The following is a 14,180-nucleotide window of genomic DNA, read 5'->3' as shown; positions in this document are numbered from 1 at the left end:
AAATGGATCTTAAAAAAGAAAAAGAAAACGAAGGCCAGAGGACACAAGTGTGAGAACAGGTTTCACCGTGTGGTGCGAGACGGCTGGGAGCGCGCGCACCTCCCCGTGCGAGGACGCAGAGGCTGCGGGGCTGCGGGGCTGCGGGGCTGCGGGGCTGGCCTCTGGGGGCTGGTCTACAACGGCCAGCGCTTCAGTCTCCCACGGGGATGCACACCCACCCACCCCCCAGGGCAGACCCTGCTCCGCCCCCAGCCTGTGCCCTCCTGACTGGCTCTGTCCAGCAGCCTGTCCGCAGAGGACCCGCTGCTTCTCGCCCCCCAGCAGCTCTGAGGCTCCGGGCCAGGGTCCAGGACCCCCAGCCTGCTTGAGCTGCCGCCGCTGCCACCGGAGGGGTGACCGCATGTGGGGCCGGAAGCCTTGCCTCGCGGAGCCAGGGACAGGCGGCTGAGCCCCAGGGTTGCAGGCGAGTAATTCAACGGTGGTTTTTGGAGCCGCTGGGTTTTAAGCACAGCAGGGAACTGAGGCGCGCCCTACGGTCTCAGCCCCAGCAGGCAGGGTTCCCGGGCCACGGCCCCCCACGGAACTGCACGTGGTTCTGGGGGCAGAGGGAAGAGCGCCGCCCGGCTCTGCTGGGCGGGCGTCAGGCCCTGAGTCAGATCTCAGGGCGGGGCGCTGGGGCCCAGGGCTCCCCACAAAGCACCCTGCCGCACTCGGCTCCTGTGGGCGTCGGACCTTCTCTCAGGCCGTGGGAGAGCTCCCCTTCATAATGTCCGCCAGCTTTGTACTTCATGAGGCCGTATCCTTGAGGCTCTCCCAGGACAAACTGTCCAGAGTAGGTGTCCCCTGGTGCAGATGAGGAGAAGGGCAGTCTGGGTTAGAGCTGCTCCTGCATCCCTGTGGGTCCAGCCCTGCCCCTCCCAGCCCTGACCAACGGGGGCAGCAAGTGCCATTTCAGAACATGTGAGCGAGTCTCCTCATCTCCTGTTCACTGTGGCTAACGGGAGAAACTAGGATTAGGTGGGTTCGGTCCCGCCCTCCCATGACTTGTGCGGGCGCAGATCTCCTCTCCACGGCATACCGGTGCCCAAGGGCAAAGGCTCCGTGGGTCAGAACCTGTGGGGGTGGGCCTTCCCTCCACGGAGAACAACCACCACGCTTGCCCGAGAAGGTCTGGGAGGGGCTGCCCCGGCCCTAGGTTGGCATGTTGCTGATGTGGGGGACGTGATGGAAACGGGGGGCCCACACTTCACAAATACAGGTGCCTTCTGCACCCAGAAACCAGGGACACCTTACAGCAGAGACAGTCTGTGAGAGAGTAGTCAGCACGCCCGCACCCGTCTCCCCCCTAACCTGATGAGGCCCAGAACCGGCAGCCTTCCCCCGTGATCTCCCCGTCCACAAACTCGCCTTCGTAGTAACTCCCGTCTTTAAACAGCAGCTTGCCCTGGCCTGGGGAAAGAAATCATGATGTGAAGTCAGACCGGAGTCGGAGAAACACCCACTGCCCACGTGTGGCGGGACTGGTTTCCCCGAGGGAAGACCTGGGCTTTGAAGCTCTCAGGCCCGTGTTCGGCTCTGCCTCTCATCCACGCCTGCTCTCTGCAAACTCACCCACATACACGTTTCTCATAAAAACGCTCTTGACACATAACTAAGACCCACTGTCTCAGCCGGGATGACAGCAGCGCCGTTCAAGTGCAGGAGGTCCCATCCTAACCTCCTCAGAGGGGACACGGCAGGCACCCGGCCTCCACCAGCACCAGGGCCGGAAGAAACGGAGTCTGTGGATACAGGGCGGCACTCAAGAAAACATTTAAAAAGGGGGAACAGGGGCGCCTGGGTGGCTCAGTGGGTTAAAGCCTCTGCCTTCGGCTCAGGTCATGATCTCAGGGTCCTGGGATCGAGCCCCGCATCGGGCTCTCTGCTCAGGAGGGAGCCTGCTTCCTCCTCTCTCTCTCTGCCTACTTGTGATCTGTGTCTGTCAAATAAATAAATAAAATCTTAAAAAAAAGAAGTAAATTAAAAAAAAAATAAAAAAGAAAAAGAAAAAGGGGGAACCCTGCTGTCCAGGCCAGGCTCTGGCAAAGGTCTCAGACACGAGTCTGCATGTCCGGCCCAGAGGAAGAGAAGCAGAGATTTCAGACAAAAGCAGACACAAAAAGAGCTTACATAAGAAAATGCTGAAAGACCAGTGCTCCAGCAGAAAACCAGGCAGAGGACGTGAGCAGGCAGAATCCCCAAACAGACGTCACACTGTGTGTGCGTCCACACGGGAAAGTTGGGGCCCACCCCTGGGGGGGCTCCGTCTGCTCAGGCTCAGGACTTCCTTTTAATGCTGAGATTTTCCATATAAGTAGATAATCTCTCCCTTAAAAAACATTTTTTTTGTTTTGTTTAAGTTCAACTTAGGTAACGTACACTGTGGTACTAGTCCCCGGGGTAGAATTCAGGGGTTCGTCAGCTGCACACAACACCCAGGGCTCATTCCGGCAGGTGCCCTCCTCCATGCCGGTCCCCCGTTGCCACATGCCCACCCCCCCCACCCCCGCAGCCCTCACTGATTCCTAGAGCTCAGCATCTCCTGTGGGTTCCCTCCCTCTCTGTTTCACCGTTATTTTATTTCACCCCCTTCCCCTGCGAGCGTCTGTTTTGTTTCTTACGATCCGTGCATGCGTGAGGTCACAGGTATCTGTCTTTCTGACTTATTTCCCTTCGGGTAATACCCTCTAGTTCCTTCCCCATACTTGCAAATATCAAGATTTCGGGTTTTTTCATTTTTCATGTTTTAGACGGCTGAGCAATCGTCCTTACTACGGACCGCGTCTTCCTTCTCCGGTCCTCCGGGGCGGAGGCCGGGCTCGTCCCACAGCTTGGCTACCACGGACCCGCCGCCGCGAGCCTGGGGCGCGCGGGCCCCGCACGTCTCCGTTTGTAGCCGCGGAATACTACGAAACTGGGCGATCTCTTACTCGTCAAAATAAACCAGAGGGCGACGTCCACTTGGGCAGAGACAGACTAGCTAACCCCAGGGAGGATGTTTAGGTCGGGGCTTCCCCTGCCCGGGGTGCTCGGAGCCCCGGGGAGGGCTGCGGGCTCCTCGGGCCCCGGGCATGTGCCGCCCGGTGAGCTCTCAGCCTGCGGGGACCGGCGCTCCCAGCACCAGCGAGAGGGCCTGTGGGGCCGCGGCCGGCGGGCGCCCCGGGCTCGGGTGCGGGGCCGCGCGGCCGCGGAGGAGCCGGCCGCGCCTCCTCACCGTGCGTCCTTCCTCCCCTCCACTCGCCGTCGTAGCGGAAGAAGGGGTTCGGGTACACGTAGACGCCGCGGCCTGCAAGCGGAGGGAGGCACACGCGTAAGGCAGGTCCCGGGCCGGCCAGCGAGCCCCGGGGGCGGGGGGCCGCGCGCGTGGGGCAGGTCCCGGGGGGCCGCGGCGTGCGGAGCGGCGACGGTGGCCGGCTGAGGGGGCGGCACGGCTCCCCGCGGCCTCTCGCGCTCCCGGGACAAAATCCACACCCGCGCCCCGGGGGGACGGCGGGGCGCGCCTCCCCCAGCTCCGCGCCGCGGGCAGCGTGCGAGTCCCCGGGCTCCGGCACCCGCCGCAGGGAGGCTCGGGCTCTACCCCAACACGGTTCTTCGGCTCCGCGAGCTCGGAAGCCCGTCCGCCGCGGGGCCGCCCCTCCCAGGGTTGGGGCGCCGGGGCTCCCCCGGGGCCGCCGGCTGGGCTTGGGGTCGAGAGCGCGCGGCGGCCGCCGGGACCGCGCCCGTCTCCCCCCCGCATCGCGGACGGAGACCCGGTCCCGGCCCGCAGCCTTTACCGTCCCGCGGCGGCCGCCTCGGCGGGTCCTGGAGCGGCTGGCTGCAGCTCGGGCTCCCGCCGCCCGCAGCCGCCATTTTGCCGCTACGGGTTTCCTTAGCAACCGCAAACTTCTCCTCCATTGGCCCGTCGGCCAAGTCCCTGGGCGATAGCAATCTCTGGAATGGAGTTGTGCCGGCCCGGAGCCCTAGACGCAACTACGCATGCGCAGCACGGAGCGCTTCCGCCATGACGTCCCTTCCGCCGAGGGGACCGCCCAGCCAACGGCCCGGGCGCCCCGCACCGGAAGCGGAAATGGTTGGAGGCTCTCGGCTCCGCCCCGACGGCCATCTTGGAGGCTCCGGAGGCGGTGCCGCACAGGACAGAGCGGAAGTGCTCGGCTGGCCCTTCCCGACCGTGCGAAGCGCCGGCGCGGCCGCCTGCCCGCGTCCTCCTTCCCGCGGCCCTCGGAGACCGCGCTCGGCCGCAGGGAGCGGCGAGGTGCCGGCGGGCGGCGGGTGTCCGGGCGGGCGGGAGCGCGGGCTAGGCCGGGCGGAGACTGGGGTCGCGGGTCCTCCCCCCAACCCCGAGGGCGCGCAGGGACCGCCCCCGCCCCCACCCGCGGGCGCGCAGGGAGGGGTCGGCTGCGCTCCTCCGGCTCGGGCGCGACGTCCGCTCCTCCCCGTCGGTCCTTCCTCGGGCCCGTGGCTCGTCCGTGGGGCTCGGGTAGGGGCGCGTCGACGCGGCGAGTGGGGTTGCTCAAGGTGATCTCCGGAGACCCTGCACAGCGCGGCCGCAAAGCCCTCGTCCACGGGCCCATTTCGCGTCGGACGGTGCCCATGGCCGGCCGCCCTCGCCCCGAGCCTTCTCGGGGTCCCGCTCCCTCGTGCCCTCAGAGGAGGGGCGGCCCGGGAGCCCCAAAGTTTCCCCGAAGATAGTTCTCAGTAGGGCGGCTGGAGTCCCCGTGAGCGAGACCCAGCTCCACGGCCAGGGGCGCCGTGGTCACCGGGGGCGCCACGGTCGCGGCCAGGCGCGGGCGTCCAGGACAGTCACGCTCCGAGGCGGGAGAAGCCCTGGCCCGGGAAGGCGGTTCGGCCGAGAATGAGTGGTGGCGTCTGGAAGGGCGTTTCAGCGGAGGGGACGCACCGGAGGCCGCCGGTGGCCCTGCCCTGCCCCGCACCGCACCTGGCAGGAGCGTGGGAGGAGGAGCGAAGCGGGCCCGACCCGGATGCCTGGCCGCCGGCTCCGATGCTTTAAGTGCGGCGCTCGCGGCTGGGGGAGCGCAGACGGGGCAGGGCCCAGGACGCGGCACACAGTTTTGTGCAGGGTTTCCGGCGTGACACGGACGGTGTGTCCTGGGAATGGTGTTATTTTGCTTCTGACCCGTGTGTACGCGGGTCCGCAGGAAACTGGAGTCCCAACAGGTGATCTGCCGATTGCCGGCCGTGGGCCGGGCCTTCTCAGGGGCAGCAGGCAGCCGGGGCCCAGAGGTTCCGCGGGAGGGGCGCACTGACAGGCGACGTAGAAACAGGATGAAAGTCAGAGACTGACTGTCGCGGAGTAAAGACAGGGTGACGGACTCGGATTGCTGGCGGGCCGGGCCTCGCCGCAGAGGCCGCCTTCCAGCTGAGCAGAGGGAAGGGGCTCCCGTGTGGGCCTGTGCGGGGCGGGGCCGGTGCGCTCCCCCCGCCAGGCTCAGGCTCAACAGCTGACTCCCCGGGAGAAGCCTTTGAGGAGAGCGCTGAGGTGCTGTCACCCCGTTTCGCAGGTTGGAACGAGGGGCCGCCCTGGCCGTCCTGCTCGAAAGTGGCCGGACTGGACTCTGAAGGGAGGTTGCGCTTCCTCACGTCTCTGTGACCGTCTCCTTGAGACGTGGAGAGCCGCTGCCGGCGGACGGGCGTCTGCAGTGGTTCTGCGCGCTCCTCTGGAGGACGCAGGCGTCCGGCCCTAGTGCGTGCGTCCAGGGCTCGCCAGGCGCTCCCACTGCCTCCCCTGCCTCCGTTGGGGCGGGGTGTTCTGCTGGTGAACGCGGCCTGTGGGCAGGTAGGAGCAGACCTGTGCGGGCCCCCAGGACAAGGACGCCTGCTGCTCTAGCTTTCTGCCGGCCGGGCTGTGGCCTGCACCGGGAGGCTGGCCATCCCGGGGAATGCGTTCCGGTCCAGCCCGTCCTGAAACACAGGGTTCTCTCACCTGAGTGTGGAAACGCACCTCCTGGGAGCTGGGGCCCCGGGGGCCGTGAGTCATCAGCTCGGTTCAGTCATCCGTTCTTCCTGCGTCTCGTGAGGGCAAAGGGCATTTCCCCGTCCGCTCCTGGACACGCCTGGCCCTCTGCCCGGCCTACGGCGCCAGCGGAGTCAGTTACACCTGGAACGTGGACGTGACGCGGGGCGGCCGCCCAGGTGGTCTCAGTCGCTCGGCTGTAATTGAAAGTTTCCCCTGGAGGTTGAGGGTCCTGTGGGCCTGCGGACTCCGTATGGGACAGAGGGTGTCCCGAGCGCTTACCGTGAGGGTGTGACGGGGAAGCATGGCCCTGGGCAGGTGTGGGTTCACCTTGCGGCCCGTGGGGTCCCTGCGGCCTCTGTGAGCCTCACTGTCCCGTGTGCTTGGGAGGGCTCTGGGTCCAGGAGCGCCGAGGGCCGGGTGAGGAGACTGCGGCTGCCCAGTCGTACAGCGCAGGAGCCTGGGGCACGGACGTGGAGCTGGAGTCTGCGTCTGCTTCCCGGCCCCAACCTTGTCCTGGGGCTCGTCGGGGAGGTGCTGCCCGCAGGTAGTGGGAGGCAGTGCTGAGCGTTCCTGGCGTCTTCAGCAGCACCTCCGTCGTCTGGTCTGTGCTCACGTGGAGAGGCTGAGGTCTGGCACAGCAGCTCCTGACCTTGGGCCAGTGGCGTGGACTGTTTGAGACTCTCGTCCTTAGTGAGATACGGGTGATTAAGCTCCCTGGGTTATGGGGCTTCTCGTCAGCTAATTCCTCGGACCCACAGCAGCTCGTTGAAATAGTCTGGAGCGTGCAGCTCAGTTTCACTTGCCACCAGCGGGGCCCGGGCCTGGGCTCCCTCGCTGGGGATCGGGTGGCGCTCGTGGAGCGGAGGCCAGGACTTGCACAGCGGGTGCCCTGGAGAGCAGCCTGGACAGAGCCCTGGGCCTGGAGAGAGGGGTTGCTGGGGGGAACCCTAGGAATAGGCAGGAGGAGGGAGACACGGGTGCAGTGGCCTGTGGTGTGGACCAGCCCCAGGGAAAGTGTGTCCACAGGACTCCATGGTCAGCGAGGGCCGCTCCTGGGGACCAGCGGGAGGCGCGCAGGCCGGGCAGCGCTCGCAGAGACATAAGTCCGCCCAGTGCCACACCGTTCTGGCTCTCCGCCGGGGCGCCCCCCCCTTTCCAAGTTTTATTTGTTTCAGCACGTGGGGCGGGGGGGGGCACAGGGAGGAAGAATCGGAAGCAGATTCGCCGCTGAGTGCAGAGCCCGACGTGGGGCTCCGGCTCCCCACCCTGGCGTCGTGACCTCAGCCAGAATCCCGAGGCGGGTACCTGACCGGCCGAGCCGCGCGGGCGGCCCTCTTGCTGCTTTTTCCTGGACGGCTCACGGCGAAGGCACCCAGAGAAGTAGCGGGCAGCGGAGCAGCTTGCTCGGTCGTGTTGGTGAAACTAGGGCGCAGTGACGAGGCCCCTGAGCGTCTTCATTAAAGTCTCTTGTCTGTCTCTCAGTTACAGAATGTCCGAAGGTGACAGTGTTGGAGATTCGGTCCATGGGAAACCTTCCGTGGTGTACAGATTTTTCACGAGACTCGGACAGGTTGGTTTTCGAGGGTGCGTTGACGAAGTGACTGGTGGACGAGCGGACGAGTTGAACAGAGTGAGAAGCCGCTGACCTCGGGACGTTTCCCTGCGGGGCGCCGGCCGCCCGCCCTCCCAGCCTCACTTTCCACGTTCCCGCGGCTGCAGACGAGCTCGTGCCTTCTGTCCTTCCCTAAAGGGCCAGACAGCGCTTGAGGCCTTGGAGGCCACCGTGTGCTCTGCCATACGCTTGGGTTGTTTTTTTGTCCCCAATAACCTTTAAAAACATGGAAACGCTTCTCAGCTCCTGGGTGGTGGTGGCCGCTGCCATGCGCTTACCGTCCTCTCTCCGGGCCACTGCCTCCGCGGGCCCTGGCCCAGCTCTGCGCTGACCTGCGGGCGTCCCCGTGGGCTGTGCCGAGGCCTGGCACGGGCAGCAGTGCCTGAAGCCACGTTCAGACGCTGATTTCGGGCGTCTGATTGGGCAGTTGCGCCTACTGATGTTTTGGCTTAGAATTTTAAAAAAATGTGTGTTCTTAAAGGTACAGAAGAACATTTGGAAAACTTCGTAATTATCGAAGGCCAGGTGGCGGGTACTTTTGCTTTGATGAACAGTTGAAGTTTTTCATAAATTAAGAGTTGAAAAAGTTAACTGAAAATTAAACTTAGCGCGTGTCTGCGAATTACACGTGCTTGCACACGTGCACGCGCCTGTATGGGGGAAACCAAGGATTCCTTCTGGAAACTCGACGCTTCTTGCCCCCCGCGCCTGAGCGCCACACCTGCTGATGGTCCTGAGAGCGGAGGCTGGGGCTGCCCGGGGCTGCTGGGCGGGGCTGGGGCCGGCTCCGGGAGGCGCGGGACTCGCAGACTGAGCCCCGTGTAAGGTGCCCACGTTCTTCGTGTTCTCGGGGTGAAGTTAGGTGGCCCCATAGCGACCCCTCGGGCTGATGCCGTGAGAGATGGTTCTGTACCCATTCTGCTTCAGGGGTGGGCCTGTGTCGGGAATTGGGGGTCCTCGTGGTTGCTGCTTTGCGTTGCTGACTTCACGTGCAAAGCCCGTGCTCCGGGAAGTGTGCTGTGAGGTCCACAGCGTGTGACCCCTGTCTTTCTAGATCTATCAGTCCTGGCTCGACAAGTCCACGCCGTACACCGCCGTGCGATGGCTGGTGACGCTGGGCCTGAGCTTCGTCTACATGATTCGAGTTTACCTGCTGCAGGTAGGTGTGGGCTGGGAGCCGAGCCCCTGCCATCTCCACGCTGTCCAGGTGTGGCCCTGGTGGCACGTGGGTTTTCCCCTTTGTTTCTGGAGTGGGAGGGGTCCGGGTGGCAGGCGCAGGCTGGCTGCCGTCGACTTGGAGTTGACCGTGGTTGTCGTCAGGATTGTTGTTTGAGTGGGAACTCGGTCCGTCCTCTGACGGGAAGAGTGACCCGGAGACCTGGGAGAGGGCTGCGGGTGATGTGGGGACGCAGTTGTCCTCTGAGCCATGTGTGCTGTTGCCGTGGCCGCAGGCGTGGCTCTGCGGTGTGAAGCCCCCTCAGCCCCCACGTCCCGTCCGTCGTTTTCAGACTTGGGAAGTTCGGAGGCAGAAGGATTTCCTCGTCTGTGTGCACAGTTTTTGGGCTTTTAGGATTGATGATGCAGGCTGACAGGCTGAACTTGATGCTTTTCAGAATGAACCGAACCCCGGGCCCATGGTGCCGCGCCGGCACCCCGTCTCTTGGTGTCTTCCGAGGAGGGTTTTTGGCTCCGCCGTGTTTGTTGTTTGTTGTTTTTGTCTTAAAGATTTTATTTTTTTGAGAGAGACCACACACAGGGAGGGGAGTGGGAGAGGGGGAAGCAGGCTCCCCGCTGAGCAGAGAGCCTGATGTGGGGCTCGATCCCAGGACCCTGAGACCATGACCTGAGCCAAAGGCAGAGGCTTAACGACTGAGCCCCCCAGGCGTCCCTCCAAGTTTTTTTAACCTCATCCTTGATCCGGTTCTGGATTTCTCCTGGGCAAACACCGGTAACAGCCCTGACCAGCGTGTGGCGGTGTGAGGGGCCCACCACGCGCGTCAGAGCCAGCGTGTCCCAGCGGATGGCTCGGATCCCGTATGCCGGTGCGGGCAGCCATCCGTGAGGCAGGGTCTGGGCCCGGCATCCACGCCAGCGTCCTTCGGTGCCTGGTCCACACCTGCCCTGTGGGGCGGCCCGGCTCAGGCGCGTGGCTCTGAGGAAATCCTCCTGCTGCAGCTCTTTGGGGAACTGGCGGCTTCGGGTGCGCGGGTGTCCCCGCGGCCCCTTGTGGAAGGTGGTTCTTTGCCCCGTGGCGTGTCCGTTGTCGCACAGTCCCTGGAGTTGGACTGTCGTCGCGCACGCTCACGGTGCCTCTTTGGCCTCGTTGCAGTCTCCGGACTGGGAGCAGGTCGCGCACGCTTTGACGCTGAGCGCAAACAAGGCGGAGGGTTCCTGGAGCGCTGGGGGCTGCTTGGGGCGGGGGCTGGGCGGCGGCTCTGACGGGGGCTCCTCTCTTGCAGGGTTGGTACATCGTGACCTACGCCTTGGGGATCTACCACCTCAATCTTTTCATAGCCTTCCTCTCTCCCAAAGTGGACCCTTCCCTGATGGAGGACTCAGGTACGGTAGAGACCGTCTGCTCGGCTCTGTCCGGGGCTTGGGATCTTGTGCACTTCACAGACGGCCTCGTTTTCTCTAGAAACCTTGGACATCCGAACTTTTGAGACTGTCCTCTTGGTGTCTAAAGTGCACTTGGAACGTCGGTGATGACAGACTGGGGTGTGGGTTGAGTCCTTAAACTTTGTCATGTCGTGGGTGGACATTCCTGCCACCCTGGCTTGCTGAGGAGGAAGTGGAGGTCCCTTGGGTCACCGGATTGGCCGGGGTCGCGTGGCAGAATGCGTGGGAGCAGGGACAAGACTGTCCTTGAGTCCTATCTGTGCCCTTGGGTAGGCCCCCTTCTTGGGGGCCCAGAGGTTTCTGTGGGCAGCGTGCTGTGCCCAGTAGTGCCCACTGGGGTTCTGACCGCACACAGTTGGGCCCTGCTGAGGGTGGGGACGTTCCCTGGTTTCCAGGGATGATGGGTTGAAAATTTCTTGGCTCAAGCTGATCCTGGCCATCCCTGGGCCAGGTAGGAGGGCCGTGTCCACACCTGCCTGTCCAGCTGGGGAAGGGTAGGTGGGGGTAGGGTACAGACTTGGGGACTTGGTCCCTCCTGCCAGCACGTGTTGCCACTGTGGGAAAAACCCAGGTGCAGCTGCCTGCCCGTGGATTCCTCTCTGTGACCCCAGTGCTTCCTGGGCACTCGCCGTCTTCCCCGGGCTGCTCAGATTCTGACCAGAAGCCGGTGGTTTTTCTCTGTGGAGCATTTGATGAAAACCTGAAAGGAAACACAACTCCCATTTGTTGCCATTTGGGGGAACTAGACGATGATCAGGAGAGCTTCTCTGTAGGCCTGGGATTCTGTGTGTAGCTGGGGAGGGCGCCTGCCTGGGGAGGGCTGGGGCCGTCTGGCTGAATCCCGCTCAGTGTGGGGGGCTCAGCAAGTGGGGGGGCTCAGCATTGGGGGGGCTCAGCATTGGGGGTGCTCGGCGGGGGCTCAGCTAGGGGATTCAGCGTGGGGGGCCTCCGTGCCGGAGGGGGTAGCTGTTCTGAGTTGGACTCTCGGCAGATAAAGCTTTGTGCATCTCTGTTCCTTTTCCGTCAATGTTCTCATTTTCTCCGTGTCCCTTTGTGTGCTACAGTTGACGTGTGTCTGGAAATTGGTCTGCATTTTAATTTTATGCAATCGTTTAAAACGTGTAGTTCTTTTAAAAAAGAAATTCTGTTCTGAATCTTCTAAAGCAATGAATTGATTTCTAAATCAGTTGAAGGTTTCCCATGTTCTGTTCGGTTAAGTAACAAAAACGTGTGTGCCACGCGTGCGGCCCGCTGGCGCAGAAGCCGGAGTGACGGGAGCAGGTGGGTGAGACGCCTGCTGTGTCTCACGGAGATTCTGCCTTTCAGATGACGGCCCCTCATTACCAACCAAACAGAATGAGGAGTTCCGGCCCTTCATTCGGAGGCTTCCAGAGTTTAAATTTTGGTGAGTTCATTCCTGAGGGTAGTTGAGAAAGACGCTTGTCCTCAGTGTGGCTAATAAGACTGAGAACAGAGGGGTTTTGTTCTAGTTCGCCAGCAAAGACTTCTTCAAAAACGAGAGTTTTATTGTGTGTGTTTCGAACATTCATCCAAAATGTGAGTCGCAGTACTTGGTGGGACGTGGAGGCAGGTCACAGGGACCTCTGTAGGCGAGCCCAGGGCCAGGTGGCTCTTCGGAACCAGCAGAAGAGAAGCTGCTTCTGGGCGGAGGGTCCTGGGTATGTTCAGACGTGGCCTCCGAAAGGACGCGCGCACGGGCTCTGGCCACCCTGCTCGGACTGGCCGGCCTGTGTGCTGCTCCTCCCACCGCCTCCCCTGCCCTCCTGCTCGGGGTGTCCGCACAGAGGCAGGGCTGGGCCCTTCTGGGGCGGACGCAGACTTGGGAAGACCTGCTCTCACTGACGTGCTGGGGTGGGGCTCGGATGGGACTGGCTTGTCCTCCAGGCCTCCCGGAGGCGGTGACATCTGTGTGATGTTGCATGAGGTGCGTGGGACAGGTGGACGGGTGACCCTGCTGTCATGCACGAAGCGTGCATGAAGGTGACCCCCACCCCATGGAGGCTGTGACCTCGTCTGTCCTGTATCTGTTGGAGCCAAAAGCCGAAGGCCCAGGCTGCCCCACCTTTGTGTTCTTGGTGCTGTGTGTGGGACGCGGCAGCCCTCCGCAGGTCGCCCGTCGGGTGTGCAGGGCTGGAGCGAGGGCACTGCGGGCAGGGAGCGGACGGCAGGCAGGCCGGCCCTGCAGGTCACTCCGAGGAAGCTGGCCTTGCGGAGCGGGAGCGCCAAGGAGCGTTTTCAGTAGAGCCGTGAGCCCGACGGGGGCTGCCCGGGGGGCCCAGGGTCTCAGCGACGCGCGGTCCAGGGGCGGGGCCTGCCGGGCACCTGGGGCTTATTCCCGGGGGCAGACGTGAGACGCCGCGTCGGCCTGCGCAGTTTCACGTTTTCACTGAACATTTCATATTCTAACTTTGGAAGGTGACGGGGGCTTTCGAGGGACTAAGGGACTGCCGTGTTGTGGTTCCACGTGGCGCCCTCTGTAGGAAACACCGTGCCACTGCTGCCCCAGGCAGGGATGCTGCCGTGGTCCGAGGTGGCCGGGCAGCTGGCCGCGCTGACCTCCTCCCCTGCTTTAAGGCACGCGGCGACCAAGGGCATCCTCGTGGCCATGGCCTGCACCTTCTTTGAGGCGTTCAACGTGCCGGTGTTCTGGCCCATCCTGGTGATGTACTTCTTCATGCTTTTCTGCATCACCATGAAGAGGCAAATAAAGGTGAGTGCGGGCACCGCCGGGGGGCGCGGGGAACCCCGCTCGGGTCTGCTCTGTCCTGGGAGCACCACGAAGCCCTGGGCCACAGGGGCGTGGCGCAGCCCCTTGCTGCCAAGGTGGCCAACACAGATGTGTCCTGTGGTGCCGCTGTCCCCCACAGACCGCTCCCTGGGGGCCCGGTGGGCGAGGCCCTCGGTTCTGCCATGTTGACCTCACTGGCACGTCGTCCTGGGGGCTCAGAGCCCAGGGCCCACCAGCCTGCCTGTGTTACGCAGACATCACTCTCAAATGGCTCCCAGGGCAGCATTATCCCCACGCCTCTGGGGGTGTCGTAGGGGTCCCCAGCCCGGCCCGGCCCTAGCCCTTCCTGCATGCAAGGGGTCATGACACCTTTCCCAGACCTTCGGGATTTCCAGTGAGCTCAGGAGGGTTTTGCTGGGTCACCGGTGGGGAGGGGACTAGAAGCTGGTTGGCACCCTGGTTTCCTTGCCCTGTGCGTGGAGAGGGTCAGGATTCAGATTTGGAGGAAACATAGTTCATGGTGAAGCCGCTCTAAAGTGAGTGTCTCTGTCCCCAGCACATGATAAAGTACCGGTACATCCCGTTCACGCACGGCAAGAGGACGTACAAGGGGAAGGATGACGCGGGCAAGACGTTCGCGAGCTAGACGCCCGGCCGGACCGCCGGGGCCCGAGGACGGTTCTGAGCCGTTTTAACAATGCCTTCTTCCTGCACATAAAGTACTTGGTTTCGAGGGAGTCGAATTTTCTTTTTAAAAAGGAGCTTCAATTATCTGTAACTGAAATATCAGGTTCTTGAAGAAACTGACATTTAAACCAAATTGCATTGATTTATTTCTCAGTGACATTCAAGTGTTCAGACGGACAGAATTCTAGTGAACTGTGGGCTGGGCGGACAGTCAGGTGGGGGCGTGGGGGGGGGCCTGGAACACACCTGCGCAGAAGCAGCCGGGTTGCGCCCAGCTGCCCCCAGCCCGGATGCCCTTGGCCCGTGACCCAGCTGGAGGACGCTAACCTGGTTCCTGCGTGTTGGAAGGACATTGGAAAGGCGATTTCCAGTAACTCGGGGGTTCTAATGCCAGTTTCCCAGTTTCATCTCTGGTACCAGAGACGGTTCATGTTGGTCTCTATCATAATGATTCAAAACTTTGTTCTTAATTACCGTGATTGCTTTTGAGGGCCTGGAAT

The 14,180-nt window shown here is 62.9% G+C and overlaps 2 protein-coding genes across 3 annotated transcripts in view; one reads left to right on the top strand and one right to left on the bottom strand.

The window, feature by feature from the left end:
* The window catches only part of LOC111154738 (MORN repeat containing 1), a 49,006-nt gene extending 45,118 nt beyond the window's left edge, over positions 1 to 3,888 (bottom strand). Inside the window, exons 1-4 of the mRNA XM_022514621.1 lie at positions 3,813 to 3,888; positions 3,254 to 3,325; positions 1,351 to 1,449; positions 733 to 843 (exon numbers count right to left, since the gene is read on the bottom strand). Of these exons, the coding sequence (XP_022370329.1) occupies positions 733 to 843; positions 1,351 to 1,449; positions 3,254 to 3,325; positions 3,813 to 3,888 (358 nt within the window). The remainder of the gene's footprint in view (positions 1 to 732; positions 844 to 1,350; positions 1,450 to 3,253; positions 3,326 to 3,812) is intronic.
* A 270-nt stretch (positions 3,889 to 4,158) lies between these two features.
* LOC111154685 (retention in endoplasmic reticulum sorting receptor 1) lies at positions 4,159 to 13,807 on the top strand. Of its 2 annotated transcripts, none has more exons than XM_022514513.1 (7): positions 4,159 to 4,291; positions 7,496 to 7,583; positions 8,680 to 8,784; positions 10,085 to 10,184; positions 11,571 to 11,649; positions 12,840 to 12,975; positions 13,550 to 13,807. In XM_022514513.1, exons 2-7 carry the CDS (start codon positions 7,503 to 7,505, stop codon positions 13,637 to 13,639), a joined length of 591 nt encoding a protein of 196 aa, XP_022370221.1. In that variant the 5' UTR covers positions 4,159 to 4,291; positions 7,496 to 7,502; the 3' UTR covers positions 13,640 to 13,807. The 2 variants fall into 2 exon arrangements, with proteins under 2 accessions (XP_022370221.1, XP_022370222.1); XM_022514514.1 differs by lacking the exon at positions 4,159 to 4,291 and adding an exon at positions 4,675 to 6,714.
* Positions 13,808 to 14,180: the final 373 nt, after the last annotated feature.

This window comes from Enhydra lutris, unplaced genomic scaffold (assembly GCF_002288905.1).
Source record: "Enhydra lutris kenyoni isolate GAN:26980312 unplaced genomic scaffold, ASM228890v2 scaffoldscaffold38, whole genome shotgun sequence".
In the NCBI taxonomy this organism is placed as follows: Eukaryota; Metazoa; Chordata; class Mammalia; order Carnivora; family Mustelidae; genus Enhydra; species Enhydra lutris.
Note: the sequence above shows the minus strand (reverse complement) of the source record. Positions and strands in the feature narration are given on the sequence as shown.

Excerpts from the sequence above, each read along its gene's own strand:
- LOC111154685 (XM_022514513.1), top strand. The coding sequence starts at position 7,503 with ATGTCCGAAGGTGACAGTGTTGGAGATTCGGTCCATGGGAAACCTTCC. Across the intron at positions 8,785-10,084 it reads TTCGAGTTTACCTGCTGCAG|GGTTGGTACATCGTGACCTA; the intron begins GTAGGTGTGGGC and ends CCTCTCTTGCAG. Across the intron at positions 12,976-13,549 it reads CCATGAAGAGGCAAATAAAG|CACATGATAAAGTACCGGTA; the intron begins GTGAGTGCGGGC and ends CTCTGTCCCCAG.